This window comes from Lynx canadensis, chromosome D3, assembly GCF_007474595.2.
Source record: "Lynx canadensis isolate LIC74 chromosome D3, mLynCan4.pri.v2, whole genome shotgun sequence".
Lineage (NCBI taxonomy): Eukaryota > Metazoa > Chordata > Mammalia > Carnivora > Felidae > Lynx > Lynx canadensis.
This window is the reverse complement of record NC_044314.2, coordinates 92654580-92670128: the sequence shown is the minus strand read 5'-3', so window position 1 is coordinate 92670128 and position 15549 is coordinate 92654580. Positions and strand designations below refer to the sequence as shown.

The following is a 15549-nucleotide window of genomic DNA, read 5'->3' as shown; positions in this document are numbered from 1 at the left end:
TCTAGTACACTTTCACTCAGGATCCGGTGCCAGACGGCACAGGGCAGGTATCCCGGCAGCTGGCCCGCGTGTCGGCAGAGCCCGGCGAGCGTTTACCACACGCGCGTCAGGGCGTGCGCGGCACGAGCTCTCGCTGGGCTTACGCTGCTCAGGGGCGTGCAGACAGCAGGGAAGGGACGGCCCCCGATTCCGGGCACGAGGGTGCCCGTTCGCCCGGGGGCTTTCCTCACGGGGCATCTGTGCGTTTAGGGGGCTCCAAATCAGGAACCGCCAGAAGGCTCGCCTGACACCCCAAAATCTGCCTTCCGCACAGACGGAGACCCTCCTGTGCGACGTACTCCACGCGTCCACCCACCTACCTGTCTCTTTGCCCTCAGCTCTCGGTGGCTGCCCACGTACAAGAGGGTTTTGAGCCCGGGACACCAGCGCTTCAGCTCGAGCTCCCACTTGAGGATGCTACAGCCCCTCACGACCACGAGATGAGGGCCCCAATTGCCTACGCGAGAGAGGAGAGACAGAACCTTCGTCTGTAACAGAAAGCCTCACCCTTTTTTTGTAACAGAAAGCAGGCACCCGGCGCCGTGCCGAGCACGGAAGCACGGCAGGCACGCGCACAAAGTGCCCGGGCATGACGCACAGGCGTCCCCCCCCCCACCCCGCCCCCCTGCTCAGCCAGTGCCCCTGGACTGGAGAGACTCGACAGGGAGCTGCCGAAGGAGGACCGGGCAGAGTGAGCGCGCTGCGGGCGTGGGGCAGAGCTCTCCTGTACGGGGACCCTGCTCAGGACACGAGAGGCGCGTGCAGACCCGGCCCGGCTGCCGGACCGCCCCAAACCCTCCGCTTCCACTCGGTCCTCCGAATAACGTTTTCAAGCATTAGAATAACACGTACGTGACAAATGCCAACTTCCGTGCTACAAACGAAACATAAACCAGGTCAGAAAGCGGAAACAGAAGACTCGAGAAAACAGCACGCGGCGCGCATGTCTGCAACCTGTGCTCGCCCCGTGCACAGCGTCCCCTCCGGTTCCGAGAAGATCCGCCCAAGAGGAAGGTGAACGAGAATGGAAACGACCGCTTCGTGAAGAAATCACGTAAGTGGATAAAAGCTTTGCGTGCCCTTCCCCCACCGCGAGAACCAAGAGTTTTTAAGAGACCCGCATTCAGAATACAGTTGCGCTTCTGGTTTTCTGCAGGCGCCCAGGGCGGGCCTCCCGCTCTGCTCACTGCTGCCCTTCCCGCACAGCCCAGCGCCCGCAGCAGCACAGGCGCCACGCGAACGCCGAGCGTGCAAAGGACTGACCGATCCGTTCATTCGTTCAGCCGATGGAACAAAAGCCCATTTTTGGAAGCGCTGTCTGCTTCCAATTTCTTACTATTACAAACACAGTAACCAACACCCCTTTCACCTCAACGCCCAGAGAGCGAGGCCAGGTGGCGTGCTGAGGGGGAAGCGGGCTATCAGAACCTGAGAGCTGGAGACTCTGGAGCTGGGGCAAAATCCAGAACCGATTAATGCGAGAAAGGAAGGAGCCCTGACGTCGATCCGTTTGTATTTAAAACCTGACTGAGCTGGATCAATCTTTCCAAACACAGGGCAAAGAAGAGGCGCGTACTAGCGGTGGTGAGGGGAGTGCACCACAAGCAGGCAGACGGGGGGGAGGGGGGGGGGAGGGGACCGCCCCGAGTGGAGGGAACAAGCCCTGTCCACACCCGCATCCCCCCAGGTCTCCATGCGCCCCACGGCAGGACGCCACCTCCCTAATTTAATGAGCCTCCTCCTGGCTTCCGAAGGTCCGTGAAGAGGAAGAGAACGTGTCTGCTCCGCTATCCAGGAGCCCCGTTTAGTCTGGAATCAGAACATTTCCTTTCCAAGAGAAACACTACAGCCGACCCGGGAACAACACGAGTGTGAACTGAGCGTGAACCACACAGGTTCACGTACTCACACACGGATCTTTCTCAACACACATGATACTTTGTTTCCTCTTCCTGATGACGTCCTTGACATTTTCTTTTCTCTAGCTCGCTTTATCGTTAATAACACGCTGCGTAACACATGCACAAAATAAGTGTTGGTCGTCTGTTCGTGCTCTAGGTTCAGCCCCCGATCCACGGTTAACTATATCCTCAGTGAAGTTTTAGGGAAGTCAAAGTTACACACGGGTTTTTGTCTGCATGGGGGGTGGTTAGTGCCCGTGACCACCACGCTGTCTATCCCAGACTCACTTGTATGTAAGCCCCCGTCCTGTGTTAAAGACACCAGGCACGTGCCCTTCTACAGCCCCCTCAAAGGCACAGAGCTGGGGACAAGAAAGCTCCTGACCCACAGGCCGGGTGGAGAGCAGTGAGTGGGGGCCGGCCCCTGAACGTGCCGCTACAGAGGCTACGGGGCCTGACTGGTGACGTGTGAGTCCAAAGAGTCAGGCGCGAGGAAGCGGCCGGGGTCTCCGCTGTGGTCCGGCCCCCGAACACTCACCGGGCCCGTGAGCCGCTCCCTGAGGAACTCAGGCAGGGGAGCAGAGGCACTGCCAGGCAGCAGGCCCAGTCGGGAGGCAGGGGTGCAGGCACCGCAGCCCAGGGAAGGCACGGGTCCCGACTGGCGGGGGACACCGGGGTCACACGGTCCAGTGGGTGGTCACCGTGTCAGATTGAGTTACAGTGAGTTGCTCAATCTAGCGCGGACCGCAAATGAGTTTTCTGCTTGTTCAGACGACGCATATTTCTGAGCCCTGGTCTCTTGGGTCCTGGACCGGAGCGCAGGGCAGTGGAGCAGGGGAAGACAGGCCACACTCCCCACCCTCCAGCCCGACGCACCACCCACCGTCGGTCTTAGCGAATACGCGGTCCTCAAAACAACAAAATCTTACCTTCGTTGCAAGCCAGGTGGGCAAAAAAAGCAATGATCTGTACAGTTTTACCAAGCCCGGCTTCGTCTGCCAATATACCATTGAGGCTCTTCCGGTAGAGCTTGGCCAGCCAGTCCAGGCCGATCTTCTGGTAATCTCTGAGCGCGCCATACAACAGAGATGGGGCGTTCAACTTCACCTGCAGCAACACACGGGCCAAATACTCCTCAAACTACCCGTTAGACACTTTTCTCCGCAGTGAAGTCAAATCAGTCGTTCGGTGGGCCTACAGGAGGACCACAGAGGAGACCTAGGGAAGCAAGAGCAGCGTTCGCTCTGCCTGACAGCCAACCTCTGCATCTGGAACAGTTACAGGGAAGTCGCGAGCCTTTTCTCGGCCTCACCAAGACACCGCCCCCCAGGGGGCAGCTCGGTGCCTCACCGTGGGGCTGACCCGGGCACTGCCCTTGGGCAGGACAGCTTCGGCCACAGCGGTCACCTCCGCGATGTCCTTTGTGTGAGGGTTCCCGATAGTCATTCTCTCTGCAGCCTTAAACTGGTCCATGATGAACAGCGAGTCGATGAGAACCACGTCCTTCCGGCTCTCAGCCGGGCAGTCTTCCACATCTGTGAACAGAAAAACGGGTCTGTAGCCGCTGCGAGAGTTTTATGATGGAAAGAATAAAAAGGGAACGAGCTGACAGAATCCAAATACTTCAAATGCAGTAGGTGTTTTGTCTTTGATCCGTTCTACTACCTAACAACACCGACCAAATACGTGGGTAGAAATTCCTAGGATGCTACCAGCTGTAGAACCACTCTGGAAAGCTGTTGCGTGAAAACGGAGAATGAAGGTCTCTGTAGCGACTAGGAGCTGGCGTCACCAGATTTACGGGTATCTGAGGGCTTAGTGATTACCCCCACCACCAAGAAAGGGAAAATCAGCAAGCAAGGAGGCCACCAGCCCTCCCTCTGGTCCTGCCCGCCCCTAGCCTCTCTGCTCACAGGAATCCGTATCTGTGGATCAGAACAAGTAGAATGAAAATGAGACGAAGTAGGCTTTTTTTTGGTGCAGGCTGTGTGTTTGTTCCGAATGTCTAATAAAACTGAAAAAAAGTCAAAACTAGCGTAGCCTAAATACACATGATGAATCCTAAGCCTATAAAATAATGACTTTTACAAAGCTGAGAAAAATATTTCTACGCTGTTCACAACTCGATCGGGTATTCTGAAATTTTACCAAGTTAATAAATAAAAACAGTGGGGCTTGGGTGGCTCAGTCAGTTAAGCGGCTGACTCTTGATTTCTGCGTAAGTCACGATCTCACAGTTGGTGGGATCGAGCCCCGTGTAGGGCTCTATGCTGACAGTGCAGAGCCTGCTAGGGATTCTCTCTCCCTCTCTCTCTGCTCCTCCCCAGCCTGCACGCGCTCGCTCGCTCTCTCTCTCTCTCTCTCTCTCTCTCTCTCTCAAGATAAATAAGCTAAACACAGCATAAAGTTTAACAAAACCACATCAACAGAAAATTATACGTCAAACACACTTGCAACTTTTTCTTCCATCAGAGTAAAAGAAAACGAAGGCAACTCAAACCCCTACGTGTTTTGGCTTTTGCTTTAAGGCTCAGTTTTTCAGTTTTTTAAAGGTTGAACACAGACCTTCTTCTTCACTCGCCTCCTCACTGTCAGGCTTCGGCTGCGGCCACTGGAAACTGGGCAGAAAAGCTCCTTCGTACAACTTCATCAAATCGATTAAGGGCAATTCGGCTGGAAAGGATTGCGGGGAGAAGAGGGGTTAGTTTACATCAGGGGTGACAGGCAGTTGGGAAGAAGATGCAGAGGGACGGCCGCGGCAAAGGGGAAAGGGCCTTCTTCACAGGTTCTCCGCTTCTTGGCTTTAACTCCTTGGAAAAAATACATACTTTCTAAAGACACATTGATGTTTTCCAAAGAGTAACTGTTGCCCATTACTGACACGAGCTCTAAGACACTTTTCTTTATAAAAATGAGAATCTTTGAAATGAGACTAAGAAACTCAACTTTTATTCATAAAAAAAATTTTAAACTTCTAAAATAATACATACTAGAACCTATAAACTAGTAAGTGTAACTATAAAAACACAATTGATAGAAAATAACTGGCGATACATAAAAATACGAAACATCAAATAAAAGTCAAACAAAAATAGAGCAAAAACCGTTTTTGAATAGCGGGTACAACAGCGGTGATACCTTCTGCACAAAGAGCTCGCCCTAACGGACCCCACCCCCCACCCCTGCCTGGTCTCGTGACCCACCCACGCTGGCAGAGGCGCCACGGTGCAGCACCAACACGGACTCCGAGCTATAGGTGACACCGAGCTCAGAAAGCCACGGCAGCAAGGATGCGGGAAGGGCACCGGGGAGACGCGAGAAGAGCCAGAGCGCCTGCCTGCGCGGTGGGGCGAGCCGCTGCCACTTAGGACCGCGAGCGAGCCGGGGCGCCCGGCACCAGCCCCCCCGACTCCGTGTGCCACTGCAGGAGGAGAAAAGACGGGGCCGAGACTCCCCGGGAAGAGTGGTCGCACCGCGGCGGGGAAGGGAACGCGCCACGGAGCGATCGTGAGCCGGGCGGAGCCGCTGCACGTCACATCCCCGTCACGCGGCCGCGGCTCTCCCAACGCCAACAAACGCATTCCTCGCTGCAACTTCAAAAAAGGTTAAGACGCCTAGAAATAAATCTAACAAAAAACACACGATCGTAAAACGTGCCCGGCAGCTCCTGACCAAGACCTGTGTGATTGGGGACGTGCCACAATCAGAGGTTAGAAACGCTCAACTTGGTAAGGATGCAGTTCTCCGCCATCACCCGCCAGCTCAACTACGTTCATATCAAAATTCCCAACCGATTTTCCTCTGAAGCCTGATGAGCCAATCAGAGGTGTACCCTAAATCAGCCGGAGACAGCCGAGGCTGCCCTGAGAAGGATGCGGGGAGGGAGCCAGGTGGCTCTCAGGGTGGGCACGGAGCCGGGGGGCGACGGGGGCCGGTTTTCATGGGGGGTACGGGGTGGGGGGGGGGGGGGAAGGGGAGCGGGTTCTCAGGGGGAGCACAGGGCCGGGGCAGGGGAGTGGGCTGAGCAGACTGGGACAACCAGCTAGCAAGGACCCGCTTGGCAAAGGGCGCCAGGACAGCTGTGATCTGTTTTGGGATTAAAAAAAAAAAAAAAAAAAAAAAATCGCAGTCTTCACACAACAGACAGATGCTATTCTTGACGGTTCAAAGACATCAACACGTAACTAAAATTAGAACCTTGTAGACAAACAGGGAGACGACCTCGTGATCCTGAGGCTAAAACAGGGTTTTTGAAAGCAGATAAATTCAAATGCGCCAAGATTTAGAATGCCTGTTCTTCAGAAGGTCCCGTGAGGAGAATGAAGACACACGAGCCAGGAGGTGCCCACGGCACAGTAACCACGAAGGACGCACGTGTGCCGTAAACAAACACCACCCACAAGATGACAGAGAAACGAAGCCCAAAACCAAAACGGAAAAGAGGAGCCCGCCAGCTCGGCAGAAGTACCCCGGCGGGACAGCGTCCGGCGCCCTGACATGAGGGGCTTGGAAGGAACCCGCAGCCCAAGCCCGGCCGGCCTTGCACGGCGGACCGTGGTGCGCACCGGCCAACCCGCCTCCTGTGCGTGGGCACGGGCCACGGGGGCGCTCCCGCAGCGCGCGGAGGCAGAACGGGGGACAAGCGGAACGCCCGACAGCACGCAGCAGGGAGTCAGTGACATGTTCGCGCCCGGGGCCGTGGCTCGGCAGGGAGAGCCCGTGAGGCGTAAGCGGCACACGAGCACCGGACAGGCCCGGGAACAGAGGAGCCGGGCGAAGAAGCGACAGGCCCGGCGCGCGCTGCCATTTACACACGGTCCCGCAAGCGAGCCGGGCGGCGTGTGCAGACGGCAGGGGCGAGCGGGGCCGAGGCTGCCCGGCGGGACCCCCACGCCGGCACACAGCGTGCTTCCCGGCGGGTCGCTAGTCTCACACGATTTTACACGCACTTCCGTGCATTTTCCGGCGCCCTGAGCGCCCCCAGCACCACGCCCACGGCCTACCTTCTTTGGCCAAATTGGACAGCTCTGCCTGGTGGTCCACGGCCCCCTCGTTGGCTTCTTCCTCTTCTATGGTCTCCTCCTCGTCCTCCACTGAAACGGCCCCCACCAGGTGTCAGGGAAACAGACCTCCCCGCGTCTTCCCACCTGCTCACGAGACGCTACCAGCTCCGCCACCGTCTCGCCCAGCCAGCAGAGAGCTGGGCCTTTCCACCCCTCGAGGTGGGCGAGCGAGCGCAGGCTTCCTCAGTGAGCAGGAACCCAGTGACCACACTTCACCTCCCTCCTCGGGCTGCGCAACACAGCCCGGTTCATTACACGACAGACCTCCCCAGCGGCACACGGAGCGACGTCACACTTTTCGTCCGTCGGCTGACCCCGCCGCAGAACCCACCAGCCTGCTGCTCGGGTTCGCTCTGAGTTTGTCATCGCCCGTTTCAGACGACAGTCAGCCACCGCCCAGCCTGCTGTTCCGTGAACCCCGCAACTCACCCCCAACAGAGGCAGGCTCTGGGTGGCTGCGGGCCCACCCGCCATCCGCACACGAGCCCCCCTGCGGCCTTGTCACTAGCCGACGCTTTCTCTCCACCAGCTTCCGCCCTTCCCAGCTGGCTCCTCCGCGCAAACGAACTATCCACAAAAGGTCCTGTGCTCTGCTTCCTCTACCGTCCCCTCCCCCACCCTCCAGGGTGCCTGGTCCCATGACACAAGTCACTGGGCCACCGGCACCCTGACTACACTGAGGATGCCCCTGGCCTGCAGTTTGAGGGCTCGTCACACAGACGGCGAAGAGAGTACCGGGGAACAGACCTTCGTCATCGGTCAGGGATGTGCTAGCTTTTCTTTTCCTTCCAGACAGTGCTGACTCCTGAAACACAGAATAAAATTCACAAAGAATAGGATACCGAAGCAGAAACGTCCGTTTCACGTGCTCCCGGGAACACCCTGGTGAGCCCAGGACAAGCAGTCTGGGCAAAGGAAAGGCGCTGGGCAGCAGGTAGGTGACACTAACCCCACAGTCCCACCCACGTCTTCCCATGTCCCCAGATCAACACCCCGTGGGAGCCTAACAAGGAGAAGAACCATTTATCTTCCCCAAAGTGAACCGACTCTGAACAGAAGGGCACACTACGGAGGCATCCACGTTTCTCCAGACAAGAGGAGGAACCCCAAGCACCACGTCTCACGCACACGGCTTCCACACTCTTACCCCGTACGGCAGCCCTCCTCAACTTACCAGAAAAGCTTCTGGCAAAACATCAAGCCCCTTAGGTCTCGACTCTTTTCCTAGAGACAGGGAACACGATTCACTTTCACTGACGCTGCCTGTGCAGGCTGCACCCTGTTGCCACCTCCCCACGGGAGGAAGACAGCAGGAGTGAGTTCCGCTCCTTTCTTCCGGGAACCAGCCCGCACCCCTGTACCTACAAAGTGCGCCGGCTGCTCTCCGGACGTCTCTGATCTGGAGAGGGACAGGGAGGCTAGGTGGCAAAGCCTGTCTTCTGTGATTTCTACAATCTTAACGGCCGTAGGACTGAGCAGAGGCCACCACTCTGCCTCGACTTCCTCATCAACAGGAGGAGGGCCGTCACACCGCCCGTGCCACCCCGCCCCCCAGGGCAGCCGCTTCTGCCAGTGCCCGATGACGGGGCAGCCGCTTCTGAGCGCCGCGGAGACCCCCCAGCGGCCACAGCGGGGCCCCACCGGGGGCGAGTGCCTTGGAGAACTCAGCCCAGTGTCCGGGCCTAGCCCCAGGTGACTGGCTCAGACCCTCAATCCTGAGAGCACCCCAAAAGCGGACCAGCCCGGGGGTGCCTCAGAGCGCTGAGCTAAGCTGCAGAGCGGCCGCGCAGGCAGACGTGTAGTATCGGGCCGAGCAGATGCTCAAACCAACGCGCAAGCGCCCCGGGTGCCGCCACGTCGGCCAGCAGCGGGCCGGCGGGGTCCCAGCGCGGCACCGGGAACGGTGAAGACTTTTAAAGAGAGTCCTACCTCTCCTGGGAACCTTCTGCAAATTTAAGGCCTTCTTCCTTCTCTCCTCCAATTCCACTCGCAGTTTCACCTCCACGACCTAGGCACAAAGAGTGGGACACAGACGGCACTGAGGGGGCTTCTGGAGGTCCTGCCTCGGCGTCTGACAGCACGGCCGTCCCAACCTCCCCCCGAGGCACTTGACGACGGAGCTCTCGGCGCAGCGCTGCGGGCGCTCTGCAGCCGCCCGCTGCCCGCGTCCCACCGGGTGGCGAGAGCCCCACTGCCCGCGACGGGAAGCGAGGCGGAGCCGTCTCCCGGGACAGCGCCCACGCTAACGGACGCACCGGCAGCGCCGCAGAGCCCCTCGGAGCCCCGCGAAGCACACGGCACCCAAGGCGGCAGACGAGGGCCCGTGCGCTCACGCTCACGGCCAACCACGCTGCGGGCTCTCCCCGCCTGGGTCTCTGGGCCACTCGGTCAGACGTGCTCGGAAGGCACAGTCGGTGCTGTTAGGTTTAACTTAAATTTCGTTTAAATTTCAGGATTCACCTGTTCAATATTTGACCAAAAGCACTCTATTTCCCTGGCAGTCGAGGCAGCAATTCGTCTCAATCGGTTCTGCTCCTCCTTCCTTCCCCTTTCCTCACGAAGCTGCTTCTCCTCATGATGGCGCAGCACAGTCCTGACGAGCTAGCAAATGAAAGGTCAAGAGCCTGGAGTCACGCCCCAGGAGGCGCGTCCGCACAGCACAGGTACTTCTCAGCTGGGAGCTCACACATTCTGTGTGATCTGAGGGCACGGGGGACACGCGGCGCCAGCAAAAACCCCGCCGACACCCCACTTGACTGTCCACAAAGTGCCGTTTGCTAACCACGCTTATTTTTCTCCAGAAAGAACGCCAAATTGTGTTACAGCCTTCTTTCGTCATCTGACACGCGATTCACACCTTCCCACCAGACGTGGAGTAACGTTTGTAACAAAAGCATCCCTTCCGCTGCACGAGTGCAGCAACGTAGACTTATTTATTTTAAACGTTTAGTCATTTAAGAGAGGGGAGAAAGTTGTCAGCACAGAGTCCAACGTGGGGCTCGATCCCACAAACCTTGAGATCATGACCTGAGCCCCAATTAAGAGTCGGATGCTTAACCGACTGAGCCACCCAGGCGCCCCAGCAAGATGTATTTAATTGCAAGGCACGAAACATGCTGGGGGGAGGTGATTCATATTTTTCGAGGCTTTTGCTTTAAATCCCAAACTGCTTTCTAGAACAAATGCTCTTACATCATCCCAGCAGTCCTCAAAAAAGGTGCTGAGAGGGGCACCTGGGTGGCTCAGTGGGTTGGGCACCCAACTCTTGATTCCAGCCCAGGTCACGATCTCACAGTTTGTGGGATCGAGCCCCATGTCAGGCTCTGTGCTGACAGCGTGAAGCCTGCTTGGGATTCTCCCTCTCCCCCTCCTGCTTGCCATGTGGGCTCACTCACACGCGGGCGCACTCTCGCCTGCACCCTCTCTCTCTCTCTCTCTCAAAATGAACAAACGTTAAAAAAAGTAAAGGTGCCGATAAGGAACCTGAAACAGACACACTACAAGCCGGAGCACGCCCGGCTGTGGGACCCCCAGCTGGGGGCCAGCTGGACACTGCAGATGGCCACCCACACACAGACTCCTCGGGGCGACATCCTGGTCTGATCACACCCTCGGCACGGGGCCGTGTGAGAGGGGCAGCACGTAGCCACAGCGCAGGGTTCGGTGGCTTGCCACCTGCCCCATCCACCTGGTGCCCACACGCTCAGGCCCACCCTCCTCCGTGAGATGTGCCCAAGGAGCAGTCAGGTTTCTCTGAAATTCCATTAACGGGACTCAAGACCTTTTATGCTCACATCCCACTGTTTCCAAAGCTCTCGGGTTCTCTCTACCAAACCTACGTGGGGACAGCAGAGGGGACGGAGGTGAACAGCAGGGCACATAGGACCGCCCCCCAGGCCTGAGGGCGCGGGAAGAAGGGAACAGCTTGGCCCTGAGGGACAGATGGTGATGCGGCACAGTGAGAGCAGGGCCCGGTGCCACTTACGCGTGAGCAAGGACACAGCTGCCTCGTATGCGGAGACCTAACATTTCTGGTCCCTGTCCACACTCCCAGTACCGGCACTGCCTTCTACTGGCAGCGCCCCAGGACGGGGTGCCTGCTCTGGAACTAGTGAGGAGGAGACCCGCCCTCCACCAGAACTGGGGGGGACACCAGACCACAAGACCAGGCAGGGCCGGGACCCAAGCTGCCCACCAACTCACCAGCCTCTGCCCACTCCCGACCCTGAGCCTGCTTGGCGCCCACCCCGCCTCACCCCGGGCATCCTCGCTCCAAGTGCCAGGACAGACCGGCCACAAAGGGAACCTACATCCCGTTCCGCGAATCCCAGAGCCACGGGAGACCGCGTTGGCCCCTGGCCATCCAACCGGGACTCCCAAGACGGCCCCAAGGGAAGAAGCCACAGGGCAGTCGCTTTCCAGACAACAGCAAAACGCTCCTCACGCGAAGGAGCCGGCCCCCTCCGAGACCCAGTCCAGACGCCACCACGCACGGCGGCGTACTCGAGCCGGGCCACGCGGTCGCCGGGCCTCGCCCACCTTCCTGGCTGCGGCCATCTTCCACCTCCTCTCCTGGGCGAAGTCCGTGGCCATCCACTGCATCTCCTCCAGCAGGTAGTCCCAGTGCGACTTGGGGCGCGGGGCCTCCTGCAGTTTGGGCAGTCGCCGGAGGGACCACAGGCCTTCTTTCCTCAAATCTGCGATGCGCTGATGGATCTGGTTCTCCTGCCGGGAGCGCAGGGGAGGGGGCGTCCAGCACATGATCAGAAGCGAACTCCGCTAATTCTGACCCCGCGTCCACGAAGCCTCAGCAAGAAAGACAAGACTGGACACGAGGGTCGAAGGCTCCCGCCCCGTCCCAGAATCAAGGACACAAGGCACAGGCCAATGCTCGCGTCAGAGCGCTTACAAGGGACACGACACACGTCTGGTCCTTGCTCCAAAACCACCGGGGAGGGGAGGAACCGATCGCCTAAGACTGGCCACATAGGGCCACAGGGTTGACAGAGGACAGCCGGCAGCACCGGGGCGGCAGCATCCTGCCAACTCTGACGGGTTAGATTCCCCTGACGAAGTCTAACAACACCACCGCTTAGTCACCCCACAAATGGCAAGTGCTAACTAGGTGCTGGGCCACGGCCACGCCGGCCTGGGCAGCCCTCCTGACCCTCACCCGCAGCCCACAGCGAGCACAGGCTGTGATGTCGGCACAGAAAGGACCTTCTCTCCCAAGCCGACCTCCACGAGGGGCGCCTGGGCGGCTCAGTCGATTGGGCGTCTGACTTCGGCTCAGGTCATGATCTCACGGTTCGTGGGTTCGAGCCCCGCGTCAGGCTCTGTGCTGACAGCTTGGAGCCCGGAGCCTGCTTCGGATTCTGTGTCTTCCTCTCTTTCTGCCCTCCCCCCACCCCCCAACCCCCTTGCTCACACTCTGTCTCTCCCAGAAATAAACATTAAAAAAAGTTTTTTAAAAATGCAAAAAAAGACAACCTGCTTGTAACCTTGGTTTCTAAGCGACCACAAACTATGTTCGACCGTCCTCACTACCAAGTGCTCAGTTTCAAACTACCGCATCCTTAGAAATTAAAATCAAATGCGCTTCACAAATTGGAACACATTTCACAACCTTCTTGAGATGGTTTTAAGCGCACTTACCAGTGCTATCTGTTCTGCCAGCTTATCCTGAGAGCTGTCCTGGGGCGGGGCGGCGTTCTGAGCTGGGCTCTGCGGTTTCGGGGGTGCTGACACGGCTGCCCCTGGGGACCGGGAGGTGACTGGAGACAGTGACTTGCTGGCTGCTGAGGAGGGTCTGTTCCCTGTGGAGGCCCGTGCTGGCGATGGGCCAGAGCCGCTGGCGGGAGCGAGGGACGAGGTAGAAGAGGCAGCTGCTGGGGGCCGCTGACAAGGCTGGGCGGGGTCCACGGGTGGTCTTGTGGACGCCACCGCCTGGCGGGCAGAAAACAGGCCGGAAGTGAAGAGGAGACTTGAGCCCTGCTCGTGCGCCCACATCGGCGAGCGCGCCGGAGCCCCTCCTGCGGCAGTGCGAACGAGCCCCACGCGTGTGCGCACACACACACACATGCACACACACACACACACACACACACACACACACACAGCACGTCACAGATGGGCTTTCACGCGCTGGCTATCCCACGGGAGCTTCTTTTGGTTTTTACCTTTTCTAGCACTTTCTCCCGTTTTATGGGTTTTTTTAGGATTAATCGTATAAGATTCTTCTAAACTAAAACCCACCCAGTGGTCACCTTGCACCCTTTTTCTGGAAAGCAAATACAGATCCCCTGTGCCCCTGTCATGGCAGGTAGGCCGTCGGGTGAGACACCCTCTCCGTACGTCAAAGCGTGTGCAACCAGAGGGCCCTCCTCCCGGACCGAAGACAAAGCCCAGTTCATGCGGGAATTCCGTGGGGGCGCCGGGAGCAGGGCGGGCAAGGCGCCGGCACAGCCTAAGAGGGCCGAGCGCCGACGGCTGCCAACGTGCCACATTTACAAGCTGGAACCCGGGAAGACACAGACCGCAAAACACCGCACCCAAGCAGGCGCGGGCCTGCAACGTCCTCCCGCCGCCGGCCGCACCGTGTGGAGAGAAGGCGCTGGAGGTCCGGCCACGGCCCTCACGTGCGTGCTCGGGGGCCACTCAGCGTCCACGGCGGGGGAAAGAGGCTGCAGCACAAACCGTGCAGCCCACAGGCCTGACGTGTTCTCCCGCCTGCCGTTTGGGGCCCTCACAGGGAAGGTCCGTCAGCTCCTAGCCAGGGCACAAGGGACAGGTTTCCGTGGGGTCTGTAAGGAGCTGATCCTTTCATCGACAAGGGCGGGTCGCGGAATCCAGGCGAAACCTCAGCATGCGGCTCAGAGACACCAAGTGTTCCAAACCCGGAGGCTGGCCTGCACAAAGCTCCGAGGGAAGCGGTGGCCCGGGGAGGCTCGGCTGCCCAGGCGGCAGCGCCCTCCTCCACCAGGCGCGTGCAGCCGTGACGCGGGCCCACACGAGAGGCCCCGCACGCAGTCGGGGTGCAGACCACAGCTCCTCCGGCCGCAGGCTGCGGGATCTCGCCCAGGTACGCGGCCCCTCGGGCCTTCTTATGGCAAAACGGGGACAAGAAAGATCCTACGGCAAAGGGCTGCCCGGCAGACGAAAGTAGAGCTGACGGAGTGCTCCGCACGGCACGCGGTGGCAGGCACGCGGCGAGCACAAAGCAGCCGTGACTGCTGTCGCTCCATTTCCACACAAGGTCAAACCTCACCATCAATCTCGAACAGCCGCGAAGCATTTGAGTCGAAAGCCACCAAGGAAACCCCCTTGTTCGTAAGGGAAATGGGGAGAGGCAGGGGAAGCCTTCCCAGGGGGCTCCATCATACACGCTAAGACAGCTCCCTGAGAACACCACCGGCCACCCCCCCAGTGCTCCCCGCAGTGCTCCCAGTGGTTCACGCTCACTTTCAGGGACCCGCCGCCCCTCGGGCACGGTGAGCGGTTCACCACACGCTTTTCAGAAACAGCAACCCGCAGGGGAGGAGCACGATGGATACAAACACAGGTTCACGGAGCGCAGAGCACCGCAGAGGGCCCGGCAGCAGGCCCGGCCGGCGCTCCCACGGCACCCTTCCCACACCACTGGCCACGTCAGCCGGGACAACGGCCACGCGGCTCTCCGAGCTCCCACTAAACCGCAACCAGCAACCAAAGCTGTTCTGTTCTCTGGTGTTTCAACAACCTGACTGTGGTTCCAGAGCCGGGTAAGACGACGCTGAGCGGGGGACTGGCTCCGAGTGGGACAGCGAGCCACGGGCAGACCCCGCGACGGCGGTGTGGCGCACGCCCCACCCACAGCACGCTTAGCTTCTGCTCCTGTTCTAACCGACAGGACAGGTGCCCACCAAGTACCTGCGGCTGGGAGAGCGGGGCGGCCTGCATCTGAGCCTTCCCGGGCATCGGGGTGTGCAGGGCCTGCGGCACGGGCTGCGGCGGTGGGGCGGGCAGCTGGCCGGGCGGGGGCGCGGGCACAGGGGCGCTCGGCGGCTGGGCCTTGGCCGGGACTTGGAGCTGCGCATGGGGCTCCACCGCCTGCGGCTGCTGAGCAAACTGCAGCGCCGGCGGGAGGGGCGCGGCGGGGAGGCCGGCCGGGGGCAGCCTGCCGGGGAGCTGCGGCGGCGGGGTGTGCAGGCTGGCGGCGTTCTGCACCGGAGGCCCCGTGGTCGGGTCGTACTGCTGCTGGCTCTGCTTCTGTCCGGCGAGCTGAGCGGCCTGAGGGGCAGGAGGCATCCCTCCTGCAAGACAGGAGAAGTCCCGGCAGCGCTGACTTTGGAGTCCCGAGCAACCCGCTGCTCGTCACGGACCCGCGCCTCAGCCATCACACACTCCCGACGGGGAATCCGACCGGGGCAACTTGGCCCCGTAAACCCAATGGCAGGAGTGAGCCCGCGAGAGAGGAAAGATGGGCGCTCGACCTTCGCAAGCTAGCATCAGGCGGAACAGAACGGTCACCGGGGTCCCTACTGCAGCAGCGATCAAGGAGCGCGCAG

The 15549-nt window shown here is 59.6% G+C and overlaps 1 protein-coding gene across 8 annotated transcripts in view; it reads right to left on the bottom strand.

The window, feature by feature from the left end:
- Nucleotides 1–15549, bottom strand: part of EP400 (E1A binding protein p400) — a 97207-nt gene that overhangs the window by 53292 nt on the left and 28366 nt on the right. For all 8 annotated transcript variants that reach the window (XM_030336892.1, XM_030336897.1, XM_030336895.1 and 5 more), the window contains 12 exons: nt 14912–15294; nt 12659–12949; nt 11543–11728; nt 9464–9604; nt 8933–9011; nt 8178–8227; nt 7751–7808; nt 6944–7033; nt 4506–4613; nt 3291–3475; nt 2870–3047; nt 360–496 (listed from right to left, as the gene is read on the bottom strand). In XM_030336892.1, the coding sequence (XP_030192752.1) occupies nt 360–496; nt 2870–3047; nt 3291–3475; nt 4506–4613; nt 6944–7033; nt 7751–7808; nt 8178–8227; nt 8933–9011; nt 9464–9604; nt 11543–11728; nt 12659–12949; nt 14912–15294 (1886 nt within the window). The remainder of the gene's footprint in view (nt 1–359; nt 497–2869; nt 3048–3290; nt 3476–4505; nt 4614–6943; nt 7034–7750; nt 7809–8177; nt 8228–8932; nt 9012–9463; nt 9605–11542; nt 11729–12658; nt 12950–14911; nt 15295–15549) is intronic.